Source organism: Onychomys torridus, chromosome 12, assembly GCF_903995425.1.
Source record: "Onychomys torridus chromosome 12, mOncTor1.1, whole genome shotgun sequence".
Classification (NCBI taxonomy): domain Eukaryota; kingdom Metazoa; phylum Chordata; class Mammalia; order Rodentia; family Cricetidae; genus Onychomys; species Onychomys torridus.
In genome coordinates this window covers 68,620,973-68,640,559 of record NC_050454.1, presented here as the reverse complement: position 1 = coordinate 68,640,559, position 19,587 = coordinate 68,620,973, and the positions used below count along the sequence as shown (strand labels likewise).

Below are 19,587 nucleotides of genomic sequence, written 5' to 3'. Positions count from 1 at the left end.
TAAGTCAAACCCTAGAATACTAAACGTCGCTATGAAATTGGGGAGGTGGTACAGTAATGACGGCGTCTTCTTAAGTAATTTAGGACTCACCTTGTAAAAAGGGCTTTCTGTCAGGAACATACAACTGATCACTCTCCTCTTTCCTTCCACGATAGGTCCAGAAAACTTAGGTGGGGATGTGTGTTCAGTTCCTCTCCTCTTCCCCATCCAAAGCCAGACTATCTACCCTACCAATCTCCTTTCTTGATTTCCATCATTAGCCCCTTTGTAGAATGTCTTCTGTTGACAGGCTAGGGGGTTTGGGGGTGACACACAGGGTGGGGACCTGCAGGCCACCAGGAAGAAACACCTTCTTGTCTTTCTTCTCAGAGAAAAAGATACCGATTATCCTGTTAATATAACCAGTAGGTCACCCAAATACACACGTATTTATGCTGCCCTTGAGACTGGTCATTCTGTGGTCACCTTAAGCCTGAGAGGTTGTAAGAAAAGCTGGAAGTGGTCCAAGGAGGCCGTCCACAGGGCGGGTGCTTGGTTTGCATGCATGAGTAACTGAGTGCAGACCTCAACACCTGCCAGAAAAGCCAGGCTCCACTGTTCACGCTCGGTCCTAGCTCGGGTAGACAGGCAGATCCCTAGAGCTCACTGGTTAACTACCAGCCAGAACCATGAGCTTCCTCTTCAGTGAGAGAGCCTGTCTAGGGAACAGGTGGAGACCAGAGGTCCCACTTAGACCTCCACACTTGGGCACAGGTGTGAACACTGTGACACCTGCATGCTCTCATTCATGCCCAAGTGTGTGCTCACATGCAGCATAGACAGACTCACAGACACAGGAGGGTGGGAGAGGAGGAGGAGGAGGCAAGAGAGACAGAGAGAAGGATGGGGTTTCTCTGTGAAATAGTCCTGGGACTCACTCTGTAGCCCAGGCTGGCCGGGAATTCAAGAGATCCGCCTGCCTCTGCCCCCTGACTGCTGGGATTAAAGGTGTGCGCCACCACTGCCCAGGGTGAGTTTTGAATGTAATGAATTCAGACATTCCCTCCTGGAAAGATAGGAGAAGCTTCCAGAATTTAGGAAGCTAGGAAACCTTCAAGGCTCAGGAAGTCATGGGCTTGATCCCAGAACCCTCACTGAGGTTAGAAAGCAGGGAACTATTGCTTAAGGAAGAGGAGACCCCCTCCCTCCCCAGCAGAAGTGCCTGCAAGTCAGACAAGAGCTGAGAGATGCGGCTTTCGAGTCCTCATCTGAGCCCGGGTGAGGCACCTCAATAAACTCACTGGCTCAGCAAGTTACACTTGGGGCAGTGGTTCTCAACCGCTCCTGCTGCGACCCTTTACTACAGTCCCTCACAGGCCAGGCCGTGGGGGGACACACCTTGAACCCCAGTACTCGGGAGGCTGGGGCCAGAGTGAGTTCTAGGACAGACAGGACTATTTCACAGAGAAACCCTGTCTTGAAAACCAAAACCCAAAACCCAAACCAAAAAACTGCTCCTCATGTTGTGGTGAGCCCATCATAATTATTCTCATTGCTATTTCATAACTGTAATTTCTGTCATGAATTGTAATGTAAACATCTGGTATCCAGGCAACCTGCTATCAGAGCCCCGTGTCATTCCACTACCAAAGAGGTCCAGACCCACAGGCTGAGGACCACTGACTGAGGCAGCACCCTCTTTTTGGTGTGTTGTGGGTTCCTGACCCTGGGTGGTGACAGTTCACGTTCACCTAGGAGGAGTGAGGAGCACCGTAAACCAAAGCCTGAATACAACTGGGACCTGTCACTGAGGAGCAGGACACTGCTCAGGAATACAGACGCGTTCATTCCTTCCTCCACGGTGAGGTAGGAAACTGATAATGCAAGTCACGGTCACCCCGAGTCTCCTGAGCACAGCAGAAGGGACCCCAGGAGGCGCGAGATGGAGGGTGAGTGACGGAGACACTCAAGGGGCAGCAGAGGGCCTCAGACAAATGTACAAAAGGACAAGATACAAACTCGATGCACAGAAACAGAGAAACACCATTATTTCCTTCCACCACCAACCAGAACCAACACCTGCCTCAACTCTAGATCTCACTCATTCGGTAGCTCCCGAGTCCTGTCTGTGCCGAGCCCGCGGCACTATTACCGGGGCTGGGGGCACAGCAAGGAACTTAGTCCCCGCAGGAAGCCTCTGTGACAGAGGAACACTGCAGGCCAGGCCCACAGGCTACAGTGGGGTGGGAGGCTTTGGTAACAACCCCCACCCCCTCTGTCCCGAGAGATATGAGCTGCCGGAAGTATGGACAGCCTGGCAGGCTCTGTATTTTATACACAAACATGCACACATCTACACCTGTACACACTCACACACTGTGCTCTTGCTATGTGGCTCAGGCAGGCCCGCATTCCTTGGCAGCTGGGAAGGGAACAAGCAGGCTCCATTGTGCCTGGCCTATTTTTAGATGAACCTTTTTATGGGTCACAGATTTCTGCTCAGTCTTTAAATGATTCTAACCTAGAACGGCCTTTCTAATTTCAGACTCAACTGTTAATAGGTGCTTTCTGGCTATCCTAATGGAATGCAGCCAGGTCACCTGTGTGAGTGGCGTGCAGATGTGTTCACAGCCTGTTACTGTTTACATGTGCACATACACATCACTGAGACCACGTCACATCAATCTTAGACGGTGCCGGGCTTCCCTAAAAATCAATATTTCTCAGGCAGCTTGTTGGTGCCCTCAAGTGCATAGTATTTCTTTTCTTTTCTTTTCTTTGGTTTTTTGAGACAGGGTTTCTCTGTGTAGTTTTACTGCCTGTCCTGGATCTCATTCTGTAGCCCAGGCTGGCCTCGAACTCAGAGATCCGCCTGCCTCTGCCACCCAAGTGCTGGGATTAAAGGTGTGCGCCACCACTGCCCAGCTAATATTTCTTTTTTTAGATTTTAAATTATTTTTCTAAAAAAGGTTTGACTTTTGTATGTATGGGGGTCTTGCTTACATGTATGTACGTGCACCTTGCACATGCCTAGTGTCTGAGGCACCGCGTGGGTGCTGGGGACTGCACTTGGTCCTCTGCCAAGAGCAGGATGCGGCGCTCTTAACCACCGAGCATCTCTCCATGTGCACGGCATCCTGGGCACATGACTGCTCAGGGGAGCCGTCAGCTTACAGCGCCCTGTAGGAAGCACCATGCAGACCATCTGGAGCACAAGGGTGGAACTGCCGCTGCTTCTTTTCAAGTCCAGGGGCAGTGCAGTCCCCGCGGCCTCCCCTGCTGCTGTCACCTGAAGACCTGTGTCTGCACTGGTGGTGGACCACCTTCACTGGTGTCACTTGACATCACGTCCCACATCCTAACGGCCTTGTTTCTCTGTAGGCTATCTTGCCAGGAGCTCTTCCCGGGGTGAACAGAGGATGCGCAGCGCTGGGTTGGAATGTTAAAGTGTCACAGTGCGGAGGGCAATGGGGGCTGAGGCCACAGCCATCATCCTCATCTCCTCCTCTGGCCTGAACTGAGAGCTCTGCCTGCCTGTCCCCAAGTGCTGGCACTACAGGTGTGCGCCACCACGCGGCTCAGCTCCTCTTAGAGAGCAAGGCTGGGGTCCTGTCACGCCTGCACTGACAGTCCCCTGTGGAGCCACCGGGATCGCTAGATGTCCTGTCTACAAAGGGTACTCATGAGCTTCAATCTGAAGCGGACTCTAGGCACCTGCAGACAGCACCAGGCAACCAACTCTTCCTCCCTTACTATTTGACACTAAGTGCACGGATGCTGAGGAGGGGTCCCTGACTACTGCTGGGTGGAGGCAAGGTCGGCCGTGGCCTCGATATAAAGTAACAGGGAAAGGCTACAGAAACCCACCCACACAGGGCGTTACTAAGAAGGCTGACTGCACGTGGTCTTCCTCCTTACCAGTTCACTAGCTGCTTCTTACGACCCACTTCTGTCCTGCCACCGGCATCTCCTAGATCCACAGGCACTAGAGTGCGCCATGCCTCCCCAGGCCACACTGAGGTCTGAAAACGGAACGCTGGCCCCTCTACTTAGAGTCCCTTTCTCCATGGCTTCAGTGACTTCTGAGTTCTAGTCAGAAGCTGCTGCTGAGGTCAGTTAGGGGTTAGGAAGTGCTAGGGTAGACAGCAGAACCTCTGAGACACCTCGGGAGCTGCGGCAGTTCTAGACATGTTCTAGACATGCCCTAGAACATGAACACAGAGAGAACACCAGACGGCATGTGCAGCATGGGCCAGCCAGCAGCACAAGACGGCACCCTGGGACTTCAGCTGTCGGCAGATGCGGCAGCCAGCTTCAGCCAAGCCTGCCTCCGCACAGAGGAAGGCACACCAGACAGACGGTGGCCATCCACGGCACAGTGGAGAGATCCTGCCTCTGCCGGCCGGGGCTCTGAAGAGCTTCTCCTTTCCCGAGAAGCAGATGCCCTGTCTCGGGTGCCAGGAGGGCAGGCAGGCTCCGTGGCCTCCCCAGCGGATCTCCAGCAGAGCCCTGTGGGCAGTCAGTGGGAGGGCCGGAGCCCTGCACTGCTGTCACTGCCGACACTCTCCTCTTCGTTGGAATAGTTCCCCGAGTCCTGGCTGGTCTGGGAACTGTACTTCCTGTGGTCTTCCTCTGCTCCAGCAGCCTTGTCGGTGTGTTCAATGATGAAGCATCTTTCCGTGTGTTCCTCCGGCGTCAGAAACAGAAGGTTCCTTGAAGGCGGCTCCGAGAAAAACTAATGGAAAAAAGGGAAGGAGCACAGGTTGCTCACAACAGAAACGGGTTTTCTAGTTCTGTGCTTTCTTGTGTCCCACAGCAGCAGACCTGCCTTTGGGCGTGTGCATTACAACTAACTAAATTACAGTTAAACTCAGCAGCCACCAGAAGCTCAGAGGGCTCGGTGAGGCCGCCAGGCCGAGGCCTTTTTTGGGTGAGTCTGTGCAGAAAGCTTAGACACTATGCTGTCCAGGCTGGGTGGGGACACTGGCATGGTGGTCAGATGGAAGCCACAGCGTCCAGTGCATTCAAAAGCACAAGTGAGAGATGGCAGCTCCCTGCTGATCGAGCTGGAAGGAGCTGGTTCTGTTCACAACATGGCTGTCAGTCCCAGAGCACAAGGGGAATTTAAAACTCCAGCATGCTGAGCTCCAGGGCTTCCTGCCTTTACAACTCGGCTATCAGTGACTCCTCGACCAGATCGTGCTCACTTCCACAAGGCAGCACAGTCATCAACCACTCCCCTGGAGCTCTTTATTCAAAGCTGACCTCTTGATCCCACTGCCTCTCAAGTGCAGCCTACCCTGGGGGAACAGATCAGCCCTTGGGTCCTGGGTGCAAGGATTTGCCCTTCCCCACTCAGCACTATTACTTAAAGTGCTAACCTCACAGGAGTCCTGAGCAAAACACTCCTGCACCATTAAAGGAAGCTCCTGGTTTTGGTTTCATTGAGACTTCACCCAGGGGACTAGGTGAGGACAGATGGATAACAGGGTAACGGTGTTTCTGAGGGCAAATGCTGCAAGAGCTCAGGGACAAGTAACTGTAATTCCGACTCTAACGTGTGTTTCACTAGCAAATGGTCATGTGCCCTGGAGCAGACTATGGGAATCAGGTGGCCCCTTGTCTCAGACTCACACATGTTCATTTCAAGTGTCCTCCAAGACTGACTGTGCTGGAGCATGCCGGCCCCTCACCCCGTGACAAGGACACAGGGGGGGAGCAAGAAGGCACACTGAGGTCACTAGTGTTTATGCCCTGGCATCAAGTGCCTGTGCTGGGAACACCTCGCTTGGGGGGATGAAAAGTACACACAGCTGAGGTATTTCAGGCTCCTCCCAGCATAAAAAACCAGGACCAGGGCAGAAGTTGGAAGCCTTGCTCAAGGAGAAAATGTCCGCCCCAGACTCTGCCTCTAGACTCCAGGTGGACTGCTAGGGCAGGGCTTCATGGTCATTTCTTGGGGATGTCCTAAGTGCTAATTTGATGGTTCTGTTATTGCCTGCTGTCCGCTTTCCCTTTTGCTGTTACATACTTAAATGTGCTCATTTGCAACTAAAATACAGCTACTGTAGGTCATTTCTGAACAGAATAGCTATTATACATTAAGCCATTATTTCTAAGATTTTCTTTTTTTTGGTTTTTTTGTTTTTGAGACAGGGTTTCACTGTGCAGCCCTGCCTAACCCTAAATTCACAGAGATCCACCTGCCTCTGCCTCCTAAGTTGAGGTTAATGGTGTACGCCATCACACCTGGTCTGTGACAGGGTCTCTCTGCAGGCCTGGCTGGCCTGGAGTTTCTGAAAACCTCATCTTGTTTTTGGAGACAGGATCTGACTACTCAGCTCACACTGGCCTCAAACTCACTGCAATCCTCCTGTTGACTCCAAACATTTGCTCCCCGTTTCCTAGCTGGTGGTAAGAAGAGAAACTCACCTCGTCAATACTGGGAGGAGGCTTGGGGGATGAAAAGTATACACAACTGAGGTATTTCAGGAGGCTCCTCCCACCATAAAAAACCAGGACCAGGACAGAAAGAGTCACAATGCTAAGTGCAGTCACAATCCAGATTTGGGAAGAATCTCCTAAAACACACAAACGATAAGAGCATCAGCACATTCTTTTTTACTTATTTTTTAAAAATTTCGAGACAGGGTTTCTCTGTGTAACAGCTTGGCTATCATGGAACTCTCTCTGTAGCCCAGGCTGGCCTCGAACTCAGAGATCCGCCTGCCTCTGCCTCCCGAGTGCTGGGAGTAGGTCGTGCGCTGCCATCATCTGGCCAGCATCAGCACATTCTTCTGAGTCCAGCCATGGGAGAGGAGAGACGGTGTCCGGAGAACCCTTGGGTAGCACTTAAAACCCTGCTGTGGCCAGTGTCAGCCACACTGGAAGACGTCCTTGGAACCGAACCTCGGATGAAGAGAAGACGATCAGAGGGGCCATCAGCTGGTGTCCCAGCACCACACAGCTTGGACCCCACAGACTGGCAGAGCATTCTGTGGCTAAGCCAGGCGTCTCCAGGAACTAAAACACAAGGGAGACCAAAGCAGGGCATTCCCACAAGTTCACTAAAGACTAGAGCACAGAAACATTACCAGTGAGTGACCTGGTGTCTGTCAACGAGCAGAACTACAGACGGTTATCATGTGAGCACTGGATGAGGAGCAGCAATAACTACGGACAGTGATCATGTGAGCACTGGATGAGGAGCAGCAGAACTACAGACGGTTATCATGTGAGCACTGGATGATGAGCAGCAGAACTACAGACGGTTATCATGTGAGCACTGGATGAGGAGCAGCAGTAACTACAGACAGTGATCATGTGAGCACTGGATGAGGAGCAGCAGTAACTACGGACAGTGATCATGTGAGCACTGGATGAGGAGCAGCAGAACTACAGACGGTTATCATGTGAGCACTGGATGATGAGCAGCAGAACTACAGACGGTTATCATGTGAGCACTGGATGAGGAGCAGCAGTAACTACAGACGGTTATCATGTGAGCACTGGATGAGGAGCAGCAGAACTACAGACAGTGATCATGTGAGCACTGGATGAGGAGCAGCAGAACTACAGACAGTGATCATGTGAGCACTGGATGAGGAGCAGCAGAACTACAGTGATCATGTGAGCACTGGATGAGGAGCAGCAGAACTACAGACAGTGATCATGTGAGCACTGGATGAGGAGCAGCAGAACTACAGACAGTGATCATGTGAGCACTGGATGAGGAGCAGCAGTAACTACACACAGTGATCATGTGAGCACTGGATGAGGAGCAGCAGAACTACAGACAGTGATCATGTGAGCACTGGATGAGGAGCAGCAGAACTACAGACGGTGATCATGTGAGCACTGGATGAGGAGCAGCAGAACTACAGACAGTGATCATGTGAGCACTGGATGAGGAGCAGCAGTAACTACAGACAGTGATCATGTGAGCACTGGATGAGGAGCAGCAGAACTACAGACGGTGATCATGTGAGCACTGGATGAGGAGCAGCAGAACTACAGACAGTGATCATGTGAGCACTGGATGAGGAGCAGCAGAACTACAGACAGTGATCATGTGAGCACTGGATGAGGAGCAGCAGTAACTACACACAGTGATCATGTGAGCACTGGATGAGGAGCAGCAGTAACTATGGACAGTGATCATGTGAGCACTGGATGAGGAGCAGCAGAACTACAGACAGTGATCATGTGAGCACTGGATGAGGAGCAGCAGAACTACAGACAGTGATCATGTGAGCACTGGATGAGGAGCAGCAGAACTACAGTGATCATGTGAGCACTGGATGAGGAGCAGCAGAACTACAGACAGTGATCATGTGAGCACTGGATGAGGAGCAGCAGTAACTACACACAGTGATCATGTGAGCACTGGATGAGGAGCAGCAGAACTACAGACGGTGATCATGTGAGCACTGGATGAGGAGCAGCAGAACTACAGACGGTGATCATGTGAGCACTGGATGAGGAGCAGCAGAACTACAGACAGTGATCATGTGAGCACTGGATGAGGAGCAGCAGAACTACAGACAGTGATCATGTGAGCACTGGATGAGGAGCAGCAGAACTACAGACAGTTATCATGTGAGCACTGGATGAGGAGCAGCAGAACTACAGACAGTGATCATGTGAGCACTGGATGAGGAGCAGCAGAACTACAGACAGTGATCATGTGAGCACTGGATGAGGAGCAGCAGTAACTACACACAGTGATCATGTGAGCACTGGATGAGGAGCAGCAGTAACTATGGACAGTGATCATGTGAGCACTGGATGAGGAGCAGCAGAACTACAGACAGTGATCATGTGAGCACTGGATGAGGAGCAGCAGAACTACAGACAGTGATCATGTGAGCACTGGATGAGGAGCAGCAGTAACTACACACAGTGATCATGTGAGCACTGGATGAGGAGCAGCAGTAACTACAGACAGTGATCATGTGAGCACTGGATGAGGAGCAGCAGAACTACAGACAGTGATCATGTGAGCACTGGATGAGGAGCAGCAGAACTACAGACAGTGATCATGTGAGCACTGGATGAGGAGCAGCAGAACTACAGTGATCATGTGAGCACTGGATGAGGAGCAGCAGAACTACAGACAGTGATCATGTGAGCACTGGATGAGGAGCAGCAGAACTACAGTGATCATGTGAGCACTGGATGAGGAGCAGCAGTACTTTTATCCCCTCCAGCCACATTAAGACACAGAAGCTTCTCACCTGGCCTTGTTTCCTTACACAGCTTCTCACTGAAGCTGCTGCTCTTGTTCCAGACGGCAAACGAATGTACTCTGGCTTGTACACAATACACAGTCAGTGGCTGCAGGTTCCCAATGGAAAACTCTGGGCTTTCCTTCACCATTTTCGTCTGTAGAATCATAAAGTCAGTGATAAAATTCAGTCGGTTCATGAAATCCCATAGGGAGTATGTATTTTCTGGATTCCTTTTCTATTCATGATGGTCTCTTCCCAACACCCAGTGGCTATGTATCTAAGCAATATCAATGTTTTAAGTAACCTGTCATAATCAAGTCAGCTAGAAATCTGTTTTCAAAACAGCACATGATGCCTCCTCCCTCAGGCCATTCTAACTCCACTGTAGCCTAACGGTGGGGTAGTCAAGGGCAAGGGCTTCGAGCCTCGCTCTGCTGCTGCCCACAGTAAGTCACCACACAAGCTGCGCTGCCTGGTGGGAGCATCTCATTGGTACCTTATCTCCTGATCTGTGAAGTGAGAATTGTCTTTACTGTCTGTACGGGTCAGCCAGTGCTACACCAAAGCCATTTCAACACTCAGCAGCTCGAAACGCTTTCTTCCCATTCGGCCACAGACTTGCTAGGGTGGTTCCCTCTAAGGCCTGTCCACCAGTCTCAGGCAAACACTGCCCCCCAGAGTTGTAATGAAGAAAGGCGGGGCAGTCATGTAAAAACCTTAGCCCAAGCCAGGAGTTGCTGCTGTGATTATAGGGACACAGCCACAAAGATGTCTGAGTTTGTGCCAGGTATTTCACATGCCACCTCATTTCCAATCTGACAAACACCTGGGAAACCCGAGCTGCTAGGGACACCACTGCTTCAGAGAACAAGAAACCCATATAATGGTCAGCCACAGAGTCTGTCAGCATGGGATCAGAATCAGCTCGTCTGACCTCAGGACTGGCGAATGCTGAGGACAATTCTCAATGAGTTAAGTGAGCTACAGTTGGTATAGGCAGACAGCAGAGGTGGAAGCAGACAGCGCTTTGGGATTTGTTTAAATTTCCACCCAAAGTGAAGAGACAATAGTTACTATCTCAACCGCAGCAGATTCTTTGACTGAAATTCCACAGGGGTGCATGCAGGGGATGGGTGAGTTCTGTGAAATGACTGGTGCAGAGCAGCACATTATTACTCCATAAGGAGATGTGTTAGCTGGTTCTCCCCGCATGGGTTAAGCTGAACTCTGGAGTCCACAGACGTCATCACACCGAGGCTCTGTCTCCACTGAGCTGCCCTCTGAGGACAGGTGACAATCTGGAGATCCTTGGTTGACACACTTCTGAGGGAGCACTACAGACACCCGAGAGAGCCCAGTGATGTAAGGACAACTTTACCACAAGGAATTACCTGGCCCAAATGTCAGTCTTGCAAAGGAACCGTAGTTTGGAGAGTACTTGGGAATCATGATAAAATGGATCTGATTCCATAGCAATAGACTCAAGATATATTTAAAAAGCAAACGGGAGGGTGGGCAAGAGGGCCTAGTGGGTAAAGGTGCTTGCTGAAAAGCCTGACCACCTGAGGTCAATCCCTGGGAGGTATATGGTGGAGTCACTTCCACAACCTGTCCTAGGCCTCCATGTGTGCCCTGTGATGCACACACAATAAACAGGTGATTGTAAACACGCACACGGTGTGGAACAGTATACTCGTTTAACTATGCAAAGATAGGTAGCATTTGTTTAACTGTGTAAACGTGTTGCTGCTTCACCTTGCCTGCCTAGGCACCTGACTGGTCTAACAAAATGCTGACTGACCAATAACTAGGCAGAGGAGGGACAGGCAGGGCTGGCGGGCAGCCAGACTGGAGGAAGCAGGAAAGCAGGCTGGACAGTATGTAGTTGAGGTAAATGAGCCTCAGGGCAGCACATGGATGAATAGAAATGAGTAAATTTAAGTTAAAAAAAAAAAAAAAAAAAAAAAAAAAGCTAGCTAGCAACAAGCCTAAGCTAAGGCTGAGCATGCATAGTAAGTCTCCCTGTCATGATTTGGGGGCCGGTGGTCCATAAAAGCCTGCTACACATGCACACACAAACACATGCATACAGAGATACTCATATAAGCATGTGTGTGCACGCACACACAACAAAGTAGGGCCCAGATGCGGGCAGCCTGTGGCTGTCATGCAGGACGTGGAAAGGATGGCATTCGCTCCACTGCAGTCACCAGTGGTCAAAGGCCTCCCTCAAACCTTAAAGCCATGCTCTCTCTTCCTCCCTGCTCAGCTTCTTCCCCAAACCAGTTAGGAGACTAAGTCACAAAGTTCCTGTAGGCTTTTACCTTAGTATTGGAACTGTTTTCCCAGAAACTGAGTTCATAAGTCAGTCCATCACATGTGCTGGGGCTGTCCTGACAGCTGACGTAGACAAGCAGCGACTCCCTGGAGGGGGTGACGGCAATGGCTGGAGGGGGGATGGCAGCTGGGGGGGCACAGAGGGAAGAAAGGTGGAGTCAGGCACCTTAAAACAATTCTACCGGGCTGGAGAGTGGCTCAGCAGTTAGGAGCACTGGCTGCTCTTCCAAAGGTTCTGAGTTCAGTTCCCAGCAACCACATGGTGGCTCACAACCATCTGTAATGAGATCTGGCGCCCTCTTCTGGCCTGCAGGGACACATGCAGACAGAATACAGTATACACAATAAATAAATAAATCTTAAAAAAAAAAAAAAGAAAAGAAAAACGAAAAAAAGAAAAAAAAAGACTTTACCTTAAAAAAACAAAACCAACAACAACACCCCCCCCCCCCAAACAAAAAAGACCAATTCTACCAACTTGAACTAAATGAGGAATTACAGCGTCATGTAAACAACTGACCTAAGGCATACATGAACCACACCCATGATTTCAGCTCTAGGAGTTCAGCTCTCAGGACAACTGCCATGAGTTTGAATCTAGCCTGGGCTATACAGTGAGTTCCAGGCCAGCCTGGTCTAGTGTCAGATGCTGTCTCAAAGAAAACTTGGCTTACTGTATTTTTGAGAATTAATAAGTTTCTCTTCAGACCAAAAAGATGTGTTATCTCCATCTGATGCTTGTACCCGGAGGAAGAAAGTTCTTGTGTGGAAGGCATCCCGAGGAAAGACACAGCGTGTAGTTCGGACATCTGCACAGGTGGGAATGGTTTCCCATTTATCCGAATAGTTTCCAGAAATACTTTTCAAATAGCTACTTTGGAAGAACAAAAACAAAGGTCAAATTCAATCGTTAAGTCAGTAAACATGTATGGAGTGAGGATTTATAATACCTCGGACATTGTAGTAAGAGCTATGGTCCCAGTGACAGTTTCCCCACTTAAGAAACTCGAGGAACAATGGAAGAGGCACTGATTTCCAACAAAGGAGAGCTGGGGATGCTCCAGAGTGTGCATGAACTTCTCACTGTGTGTGTGTGTCTGTGTGTGTGTTGCGGGATGGGGGATGTATGTGTGGTTATATGTAGGCCTTAAGTTGATGCCAGGTATCTTGGTCACTCTCCACTTTACTGAGACAGGATACCTCACCCCGCTTGCAGCTCACTGATTTGACTAGTCTAGCTAGCCAGCTTGCCCCAGAAGGCCCTGTCTGACCCCAGGTGTTGGGATTACAGGCGCTGCCATGCCTGTAGGACTTTACCTGGGTTTTAGGGATCTCAACTCTGACTCATGTTTACATTGTGAGCACTTTCTCTGCCAAGTCATCTCTTCAATACATGTTTATAAACACATTATTATTAAAAAACGGATATAAACATTCAGAAATAAAAACTTACTAAAAATATTCAAAGATCATGTTGTCTTATGTGCTGGCTAGTTTTGTGTAAACTTGATACAAACTACAGTCATCTGAGAGAAGGGGTCTCAATTGGGAAAATGAGTATGAATATCCATCCAGGTTGTAAGTAGACAAGCCGGTAGGGTATTTTCTTAATTACTGATCTGTGGGGGAGGGTCCAGCGCATTGTGGGTATGGACACCCCTAGCTGGTGATCCTGGGTTCGAGAATAAAGTCCTGAGGAGCAAGTGAGTAAGCAGCAGCACTCCAGGCCTCTGCACCAGCTCCTGCCTCCAGGTTCCTGCCCTGACTCCCCTCAGTGATGGACTGATACAGAAGCACAAGTCAAATAAACCCTTTCTTCCTCAAACTGCTTTTGGCCACAGTGATTCATCATGATTGTAACAATAACTGCTGGAGGCTGTGGGAGTATGCAGCAGGTGACAACTCGTATTTAACAAGTCCACCTATCCGGTGACTAATTCTCTGATGGGGAGCCCCCATTTGGCAAATATCATGGGGGTCACTGACTCTGAATCCATTTGTTTCTGTCTGTAATTCTCTCATGTGCTGCCACACTTCCTCCCTAGACACAACAGCTACAGGATTCCTTCCGCAGCCCACTGGTAGTGCGTTTTACACTTTTGGGGCACACGTATATCTGTGGATGGTCAGGAAGATGATGTCTGCTTAAGCTGTATAATTCTGATGAATAGAAATAATACTAGTATATTTTTCATTACTGAGACTGACAGGAAAATTCTCAGCTAAAAAGACAGTCTTTTACACATTTAGCTGATTTTAGACCTTAGAACAGATTCACAACAGAACAGGTGCCCCTGCAAATAAAAATACACAAGGACAAATTCCCAGGTGTCTGAAGAAACTTTGGTAGACACTACCCCTGCAGCAATTAACTTTCTGCACATACTAACCTCAAAGTTCAGCCAACTAACTGTTTATTGTTTAAGTCCTGAATTTCAACGTCACTTTCTGTCTGGGAACCCTAACCACTCAGAGCTACATGCTTACTTTACTCACCATGCCCTGTCAGATGACCTCTGAGCTTGAGAAAAACTGTGTGACTTATCATGTGTTATGAGAATGGGTCAGACCCTGTATATGTAACTTACATTTGTCCAGAGTTTGGCTGTTGAAGGTGTGTGTGTGTGTGTGTGTGTGTGTGTGTGTGCGTGTGCGTGTGGTGCGTGTGCGTGTGCGTGTGCGTGTGCGCACGGACAGAGACAGCTGTGTAGAAGATGAGTGGCTATGTAGAAGAGAAAGCTTGTATAGCTAGACAGAAAAGAGATTTAGAGGAGACAGATGTGTATATGTGTATGTAGGGCAGAAATGTGTGTGTAGAGGAGGGTGAGAGAGAGTGATGAAGAAATGTAGCAGGGTAGAGAGACGTGTGTAAGAGACAGCTGTGTGAAGAGATGAAACTGTACATAAAGTTGTGTGGAAAATGTAGCTGTGGGGGTCAGAGATTTCCAGAGAGATTTTTTCAAGATGAAGTAAAAGAGAAAGCTAACATCAGAAAGTGTGCGCTTCCTTATTTTCCCCTCAGATAGAAAGTCTAGCTAGGCCTTGCTGCACTCCTGGAATTGCTGCATACCCTGGAGGTGGTCTTGGAGCAGGGTCTCCCAAAGGCCACCAGTATATAACTGAGAAATCCTACTTATATTTTAACTTTTCTTGAAGCTACTTTTAATTATCATATGCTAAAATACACTACTTAACAGTGCATAATGTGCATACATATCATTCCCAGGTCCACAATCAAAGACTTCAAGCTGGTAGCTTCAAAGTGGTCATGATGGTAATATTTCTGTCACAAAATCAGCCAATACTACAAATAGGGCTTTTCCCTTCTGGAAAGGACATTGCAGCATCAACATACCCCTGCGAAAGTGCCATAACACAGATCTGTGCCATCCATTACAGAGCACATCCCACCAAGGCTGAGCCCCTGCCTGAGGCTAGAGATGAAAACCTATTGGCCAATAGACTACAGCTCAAAGCATCTCACTTTAAGGCCAGAACCACAAACCTCTAGCTGGCTTCCTCCGGCCTGGTGCCACTGGAGCACAAGGCCCCATACATAATCTGGCTATGTACAGCTTTCCCAAGCAGACTCCATGCCACCTCCCCTCCAGCACAAATTCCCAATGGTTCCCAAAGACCTGTAAGATACGCAGCCAGGGTCAAGCCTGGTCCCACACAACTCCTCTTGTTTCCTGGAGTCACTTCTCCTTGTCCAAATGTCCTGCTCTCCTAGGACACCCTCCTACCGTGGCAGGCAATTTTCTAGGATACCGCCAAGGCTCCTGCCCTCCTCTGCTGCATGCTTCCAACAGTCCTCTCCAAGAGTGTGGGCAGGACCTGAAGAGATGGCAGCTGCTTCGCTTTCCTGTCAGATTACACTATCTGGCTGGAGGAGGGCTTTTGAAGATTTAGCCAAGGACCCAATGCGCCATTCTGAGTTAAAGAAATGAAACATCTTGGTGGACATGACCTCTGAGATGAACCTTAACACAGGTGTAAAGGTCACAGTCCCCTCCTAATGGCCTCGGAGATGCTGCCTCAAGTAATACAGCTTTAAGACATGGCTTCTGTCCACGACCGGAGCATGCAGGAGAAAGGCAAGTGTTGGAAAAAATCACCCTTTTCTCAGTGACATTCATTTTTCTTTTCTTTGTGTGTGAGCAAGTGAGTGTGTGCACGTGTGTACATGTGGACGAGTATGGTGTATGCATCTGTGTATGTGCTGGGATGTGTACAGCAGCCAGGGCGTCAGGTGCTCTGCTCTGTCACGCTCCACCTTGAGACAGGGAAGCGACAGTGAAATTCCCTGCTCCCATATCACACCCACCTCTCAGTCACTTTGTGTGCAGCAAGTTGCACAAGAAGCAGTATGGAGGGAAATAAAAGCATACTAGGTAAAGGAACAGTTAGGAAAGCAACTTACGGGAGCCACTGTGCTCTGAAGCTCACGTTTGCAGACGTATAGTCCCAGCTCAGGACGTAGCTCCCGGCCTCAGCATCCACTTGTATGTTTTCTGGCAGAGGCATTTTATCTGCCACTAGAAGCCAAAGAATCCATGAAACATACATTTTAAACTAATGAGACTGAACCATAGTATCATGTTTGATTTTAAGAATCAAAACATACTAAATCTGTAATTAAAGCCATATTGTGCATGTGTGCATGACTGTGTGTGTGTGTGTGTGTGCTAGATAAGTGTTCAATCACACATCCCTACCCAATGCTTTGTTTTAATAATTACTAACCCATCATAAACATTATCACAGAAGATGGTCCAGAGGAGAAAATGGCCGAGTTAAATGCTGCTGTCTTCAGTTACTGACTGAAGGCCGAGCTTTCCCTTACCTGTGGTGTTTATACACTGCACTGCACTGTAGTTGCTGTGTTTCCTAAGGGACAAATGCATTGCTTCAACTTTTAAACAGTAAGTAGTCTCTGGTAACAGTTTTAAAATCCTTTCTGTGTAATACGTAGTTTTAATAATTTGCTATAAAAAAGATAAAAAAATGTACAGTCAAATTTTAGAATTCAATCACCTCCTTCTCTCTCACATCAAACCAAGGTAAAAATAGAAACTTACTGTCACACCTGAAGACTTCTGCCAGATTACTATCTTGTACCTGAAGCTAAAATTATCTGTTGCCCACATGTTCCCACCTTGTCCAGGACGAGTGATGTATACTAGTATAGCTTTATCTTCAGCTTCTAAACGTACTCCTGGGGGGCCAATGTGAGCTGTTGACATCAGAGAAGAATTATATAACTTCAGTAATACCATTCTAAAATGTTCACAATAAACAACGTCTGCCCCTGTCAGGCAGTGGTGCCCACACACCTTTAATCCCAGCACTCGGGAGGTGAGACAGGTGGATCTCTGTGAGTTCAAGGCCAGCCTGGTCTACAAAGTGAGTTCCAGGATAGGCTCCAAAGCTCCAGAGAAACCCTGTCTTCGAAAAACCAGAAAACAACGTCTGCCCCATGTGGTAAGACAAAGGAAAGCATCACGAGTCTCACACTTTGGGAAGAACAACTCCCAAACAAAGACATGCTCGTACACACTGCAGAAAACATGTAAAGAGCAGGGAATGGTACAAACAGGAGAGCTCTTCTGCATCCTCCATGCAGAAGTCTGAATAAAGCATGGAGTTGTGCAAACACATAGCAGAGAAGCAGCCCAGGCCCTGTGGATCACCTGTGAAGTCTCTAAGATGGGACAGTGCAGGGTGCAGCAAGAGAGAGGGCTCAGAAACAGTCAGAGACCTGGCTGGAGCCCACGCAGAAGGAAGTGGCAGCAATTTTAGAAGATGCTGGGGGACTGAGCGTGGTGAAGAGCCAAACCCCATTCAGGTTTGAGAATGATCAGCTTGGCCAAGGGATGAGGAACTAGCAAGGTCAGCAAGAAATCAGTGAAGAAGACAAGTATCTTGGCAAAAAGGTAAAAGATGTCTCAGACATCCTCACATGATGGGTCAGACGGAATGTGTTGAGGTATAAAATGTAGGAAAGGGTCAAAATGAATCCAGGGTCTGAGCTTGAGCAAATTACCAGCTGAGTCATTCCCTGAGACATGAGGGCTACAGGAAAGGCTGTGATTGAGACTGAGGGCTCCACTTGATTATTCTACTGTGAGATGGCTTTAACATCTAGGTAGACACTGGATGGACATGGTGACAGCAGTCTAATGCTCAGAGGGAGCAATGGGGCAGGGAAAGTAATTCTGGGAGTCAAAGCAGGTTTAATGACTAGGCCTGCTGTAGCCCAACCTTGAAATCTCCTGGAGAGAAGAACAAAGAAAAAGAAAGAGGAAAAACTGAGTGATTAGGAGACTGAGGAGCGAGCAGTGCCCCAGAGAGCCAGGAGAGGAAGAGCTTAGAGGAAAAGGAGCCATGTCCACACTGTGCTCAGACACACCGGGAATGCATCTGTTAGAAGAGGTGGCTGTGATGTCTGCAGAAGTAATAATGCGTGGGAAGGAAGAAAGTGAGCGGACAGTGATGAGGAGGGGATGGGAGGAAATGACAGACGGGATTCAGGCCCTTCCTTTTAAAGACTAGGACAGGGCAGTGTTCTTGAATTCTGGTCTCTAGATCTCTTTATACTGCTATAGAAATCATGGAAGCTGTCAAAGGCCTGTTTACACTGTTAAGTGCTTTCACATCCAGCTACTGACCATTAAAATAGATAAAATTACAAAGTGTTTGTGAATTCACAAAGATGATAAAACTATCAGACACCACTCAAAAGTACATTTCCAAAAACAGCAAGAACTTAAAGGTGTGATATTGCTCTACATCAAAAAATCTCATTAACATGTGACTAAGGGACAGAGACCCCACGCCTGCAGTCAGTAAGTTCACACCGCATGTCTGGTGTCCTTTCAAAATTCCTGTGTTTATAGATACCACAATGAACAAGGCAAGTCTCTGAGTTACTAGGGAAGGCCTTGACTTTATGGGACTCCTAAAGGCTCCTGGAGACGGCACTCGGAGAACCAATAGTACAGAGGCCAGAAGAATGGGCCTTAGCGGAAGGGTGTCACCACGCAGATGAATGGGTTTACACAGAGAACTCCGGTGACGTTTACCAGAGAACAACACAGCCAACAACGTGTCTTACCTTTGTGAAATGGGATAAACGGGTCAGCCTCATTCCATGGAGAAGTGCTCATTCCTTTTTCTGCTCTTACTCGAAACCATATTTTGATATAAATATTTGTGTCCAGTAAAGAGAACTTGCATTCGGTCCCCGTAATATGTTGACACCCAGGCAATTTTAACCAGTTCTCCATCTCTTCTCTTTTAATTGAAAAAAAGACTGAATGAGCTAATGTATATCTAGAAGTTTCAAATACATTTTCTATTCACCAACATAGTTAGCTTAAGCATTTATTTCCTATGTTAAGTGTCACGTGTGCTGAGTACGTGAGCCTAAGTGAAGGGCCAGAAACAAAATGAAAACAAACAAACACACCAATGGTTGCAGCTAAAAGGCCATGGGCAATGTGCAATTCACACATTTGTCATTTGAAACAACAGAGGCTGCTGCCGTCAGGGACATTTCTAAAGCAAATGCCTTCAAAGGTTATGTGCTTTCCCAGGTCTCTCCAAGCTGCATTACTACATGAGCTGTGCTATTCACAGCAAGGTGGTCAGCATCCCACTTGTGAAGCCTGGAATGACTGAGAATCCCGATCACAATTTAGACCTGTTGATATTGCCCTGTGACCTCCACCAAAACCCACATACAGAGACCTCTTCATAATGACAGAAAAGTAAAATGGAAATCATAAATCAAAAGCATGTTCTTTTTAGATAATGTCTGTTAACATTTACCTGATACCCTCTGATTCCTTTTTGATACAGATGAGCCAAGTCACTACTTGAGTATGTCAGACATCTAGTTAATTTTTGTTGTCTTTTGAGACAGGATTTCTCTGTAGCCTTGGCTATCCTGGAACTCACTCTGGCCTCGAACTGGGAGATCTTTTGGCCTCTACCTCCCAAATGCCACCATCACCTGGCCATTTAGTTAATTTTTAAC

At 48.3% G+C, this 19,587-nt stretch overlaps 1 protein-coding gene across 3 annotated transcripts in view; it reads right to left on the bottom strand.

Moving 5' to 3' along the window:
- Positions 1-2,923: 2,923 nt before the first annotated feature.
- The window catches only part of Ifnar1 (interferon alpha and beta receptor subunit 1), a 28,831-nt gene continuing 12,167 nt past the window's right edge, over positions 2,924-19,587 (bottom strand). For 2 of the 3 annotated variants that reach the window (XM_036203918.1, XM_036203916.1), the window contains exons 3-11: positions 18,664-18,842; positions 16,628-16,782; positions 16,393-16,534; positions 15,970-16,084; positions 12,221-12,420; positions 11,534-11,673; positions 9,216-9,363; positions 6,412-6,560; positions 2,924-4,714 (exon numbers count right to left, since the gene is read on the bottom strand). In XM_036203918.1, the coding sequence (XP_036059811.1) occupies positions 4,499-4,714; positions 6,412-6,560; positions 9,216-9,363; positions 11,534-11,673; positions 12,221-12,420; positions 15,970-16,084; positions 16,393-16,534; positions 16,628-16,782; positions 18,664-18,842 (1,444 nt within the window). In that variant the 3' untranslated portion in view covers positions 2,924-4,498. The remainder of the gene's footprint in view (positions 4,715-6,411; positions 6,561-9,215; positions 9,364-11,533; positions 11,674-12,220; positions 12,421-15,969; positions 16,085-16,392; positions 16,535-16,627; positions 16,783-18,663; positions 18,843-19,587) is intronic. The other variant, XM_036203917.1, reaches the window with a different exon arrangement.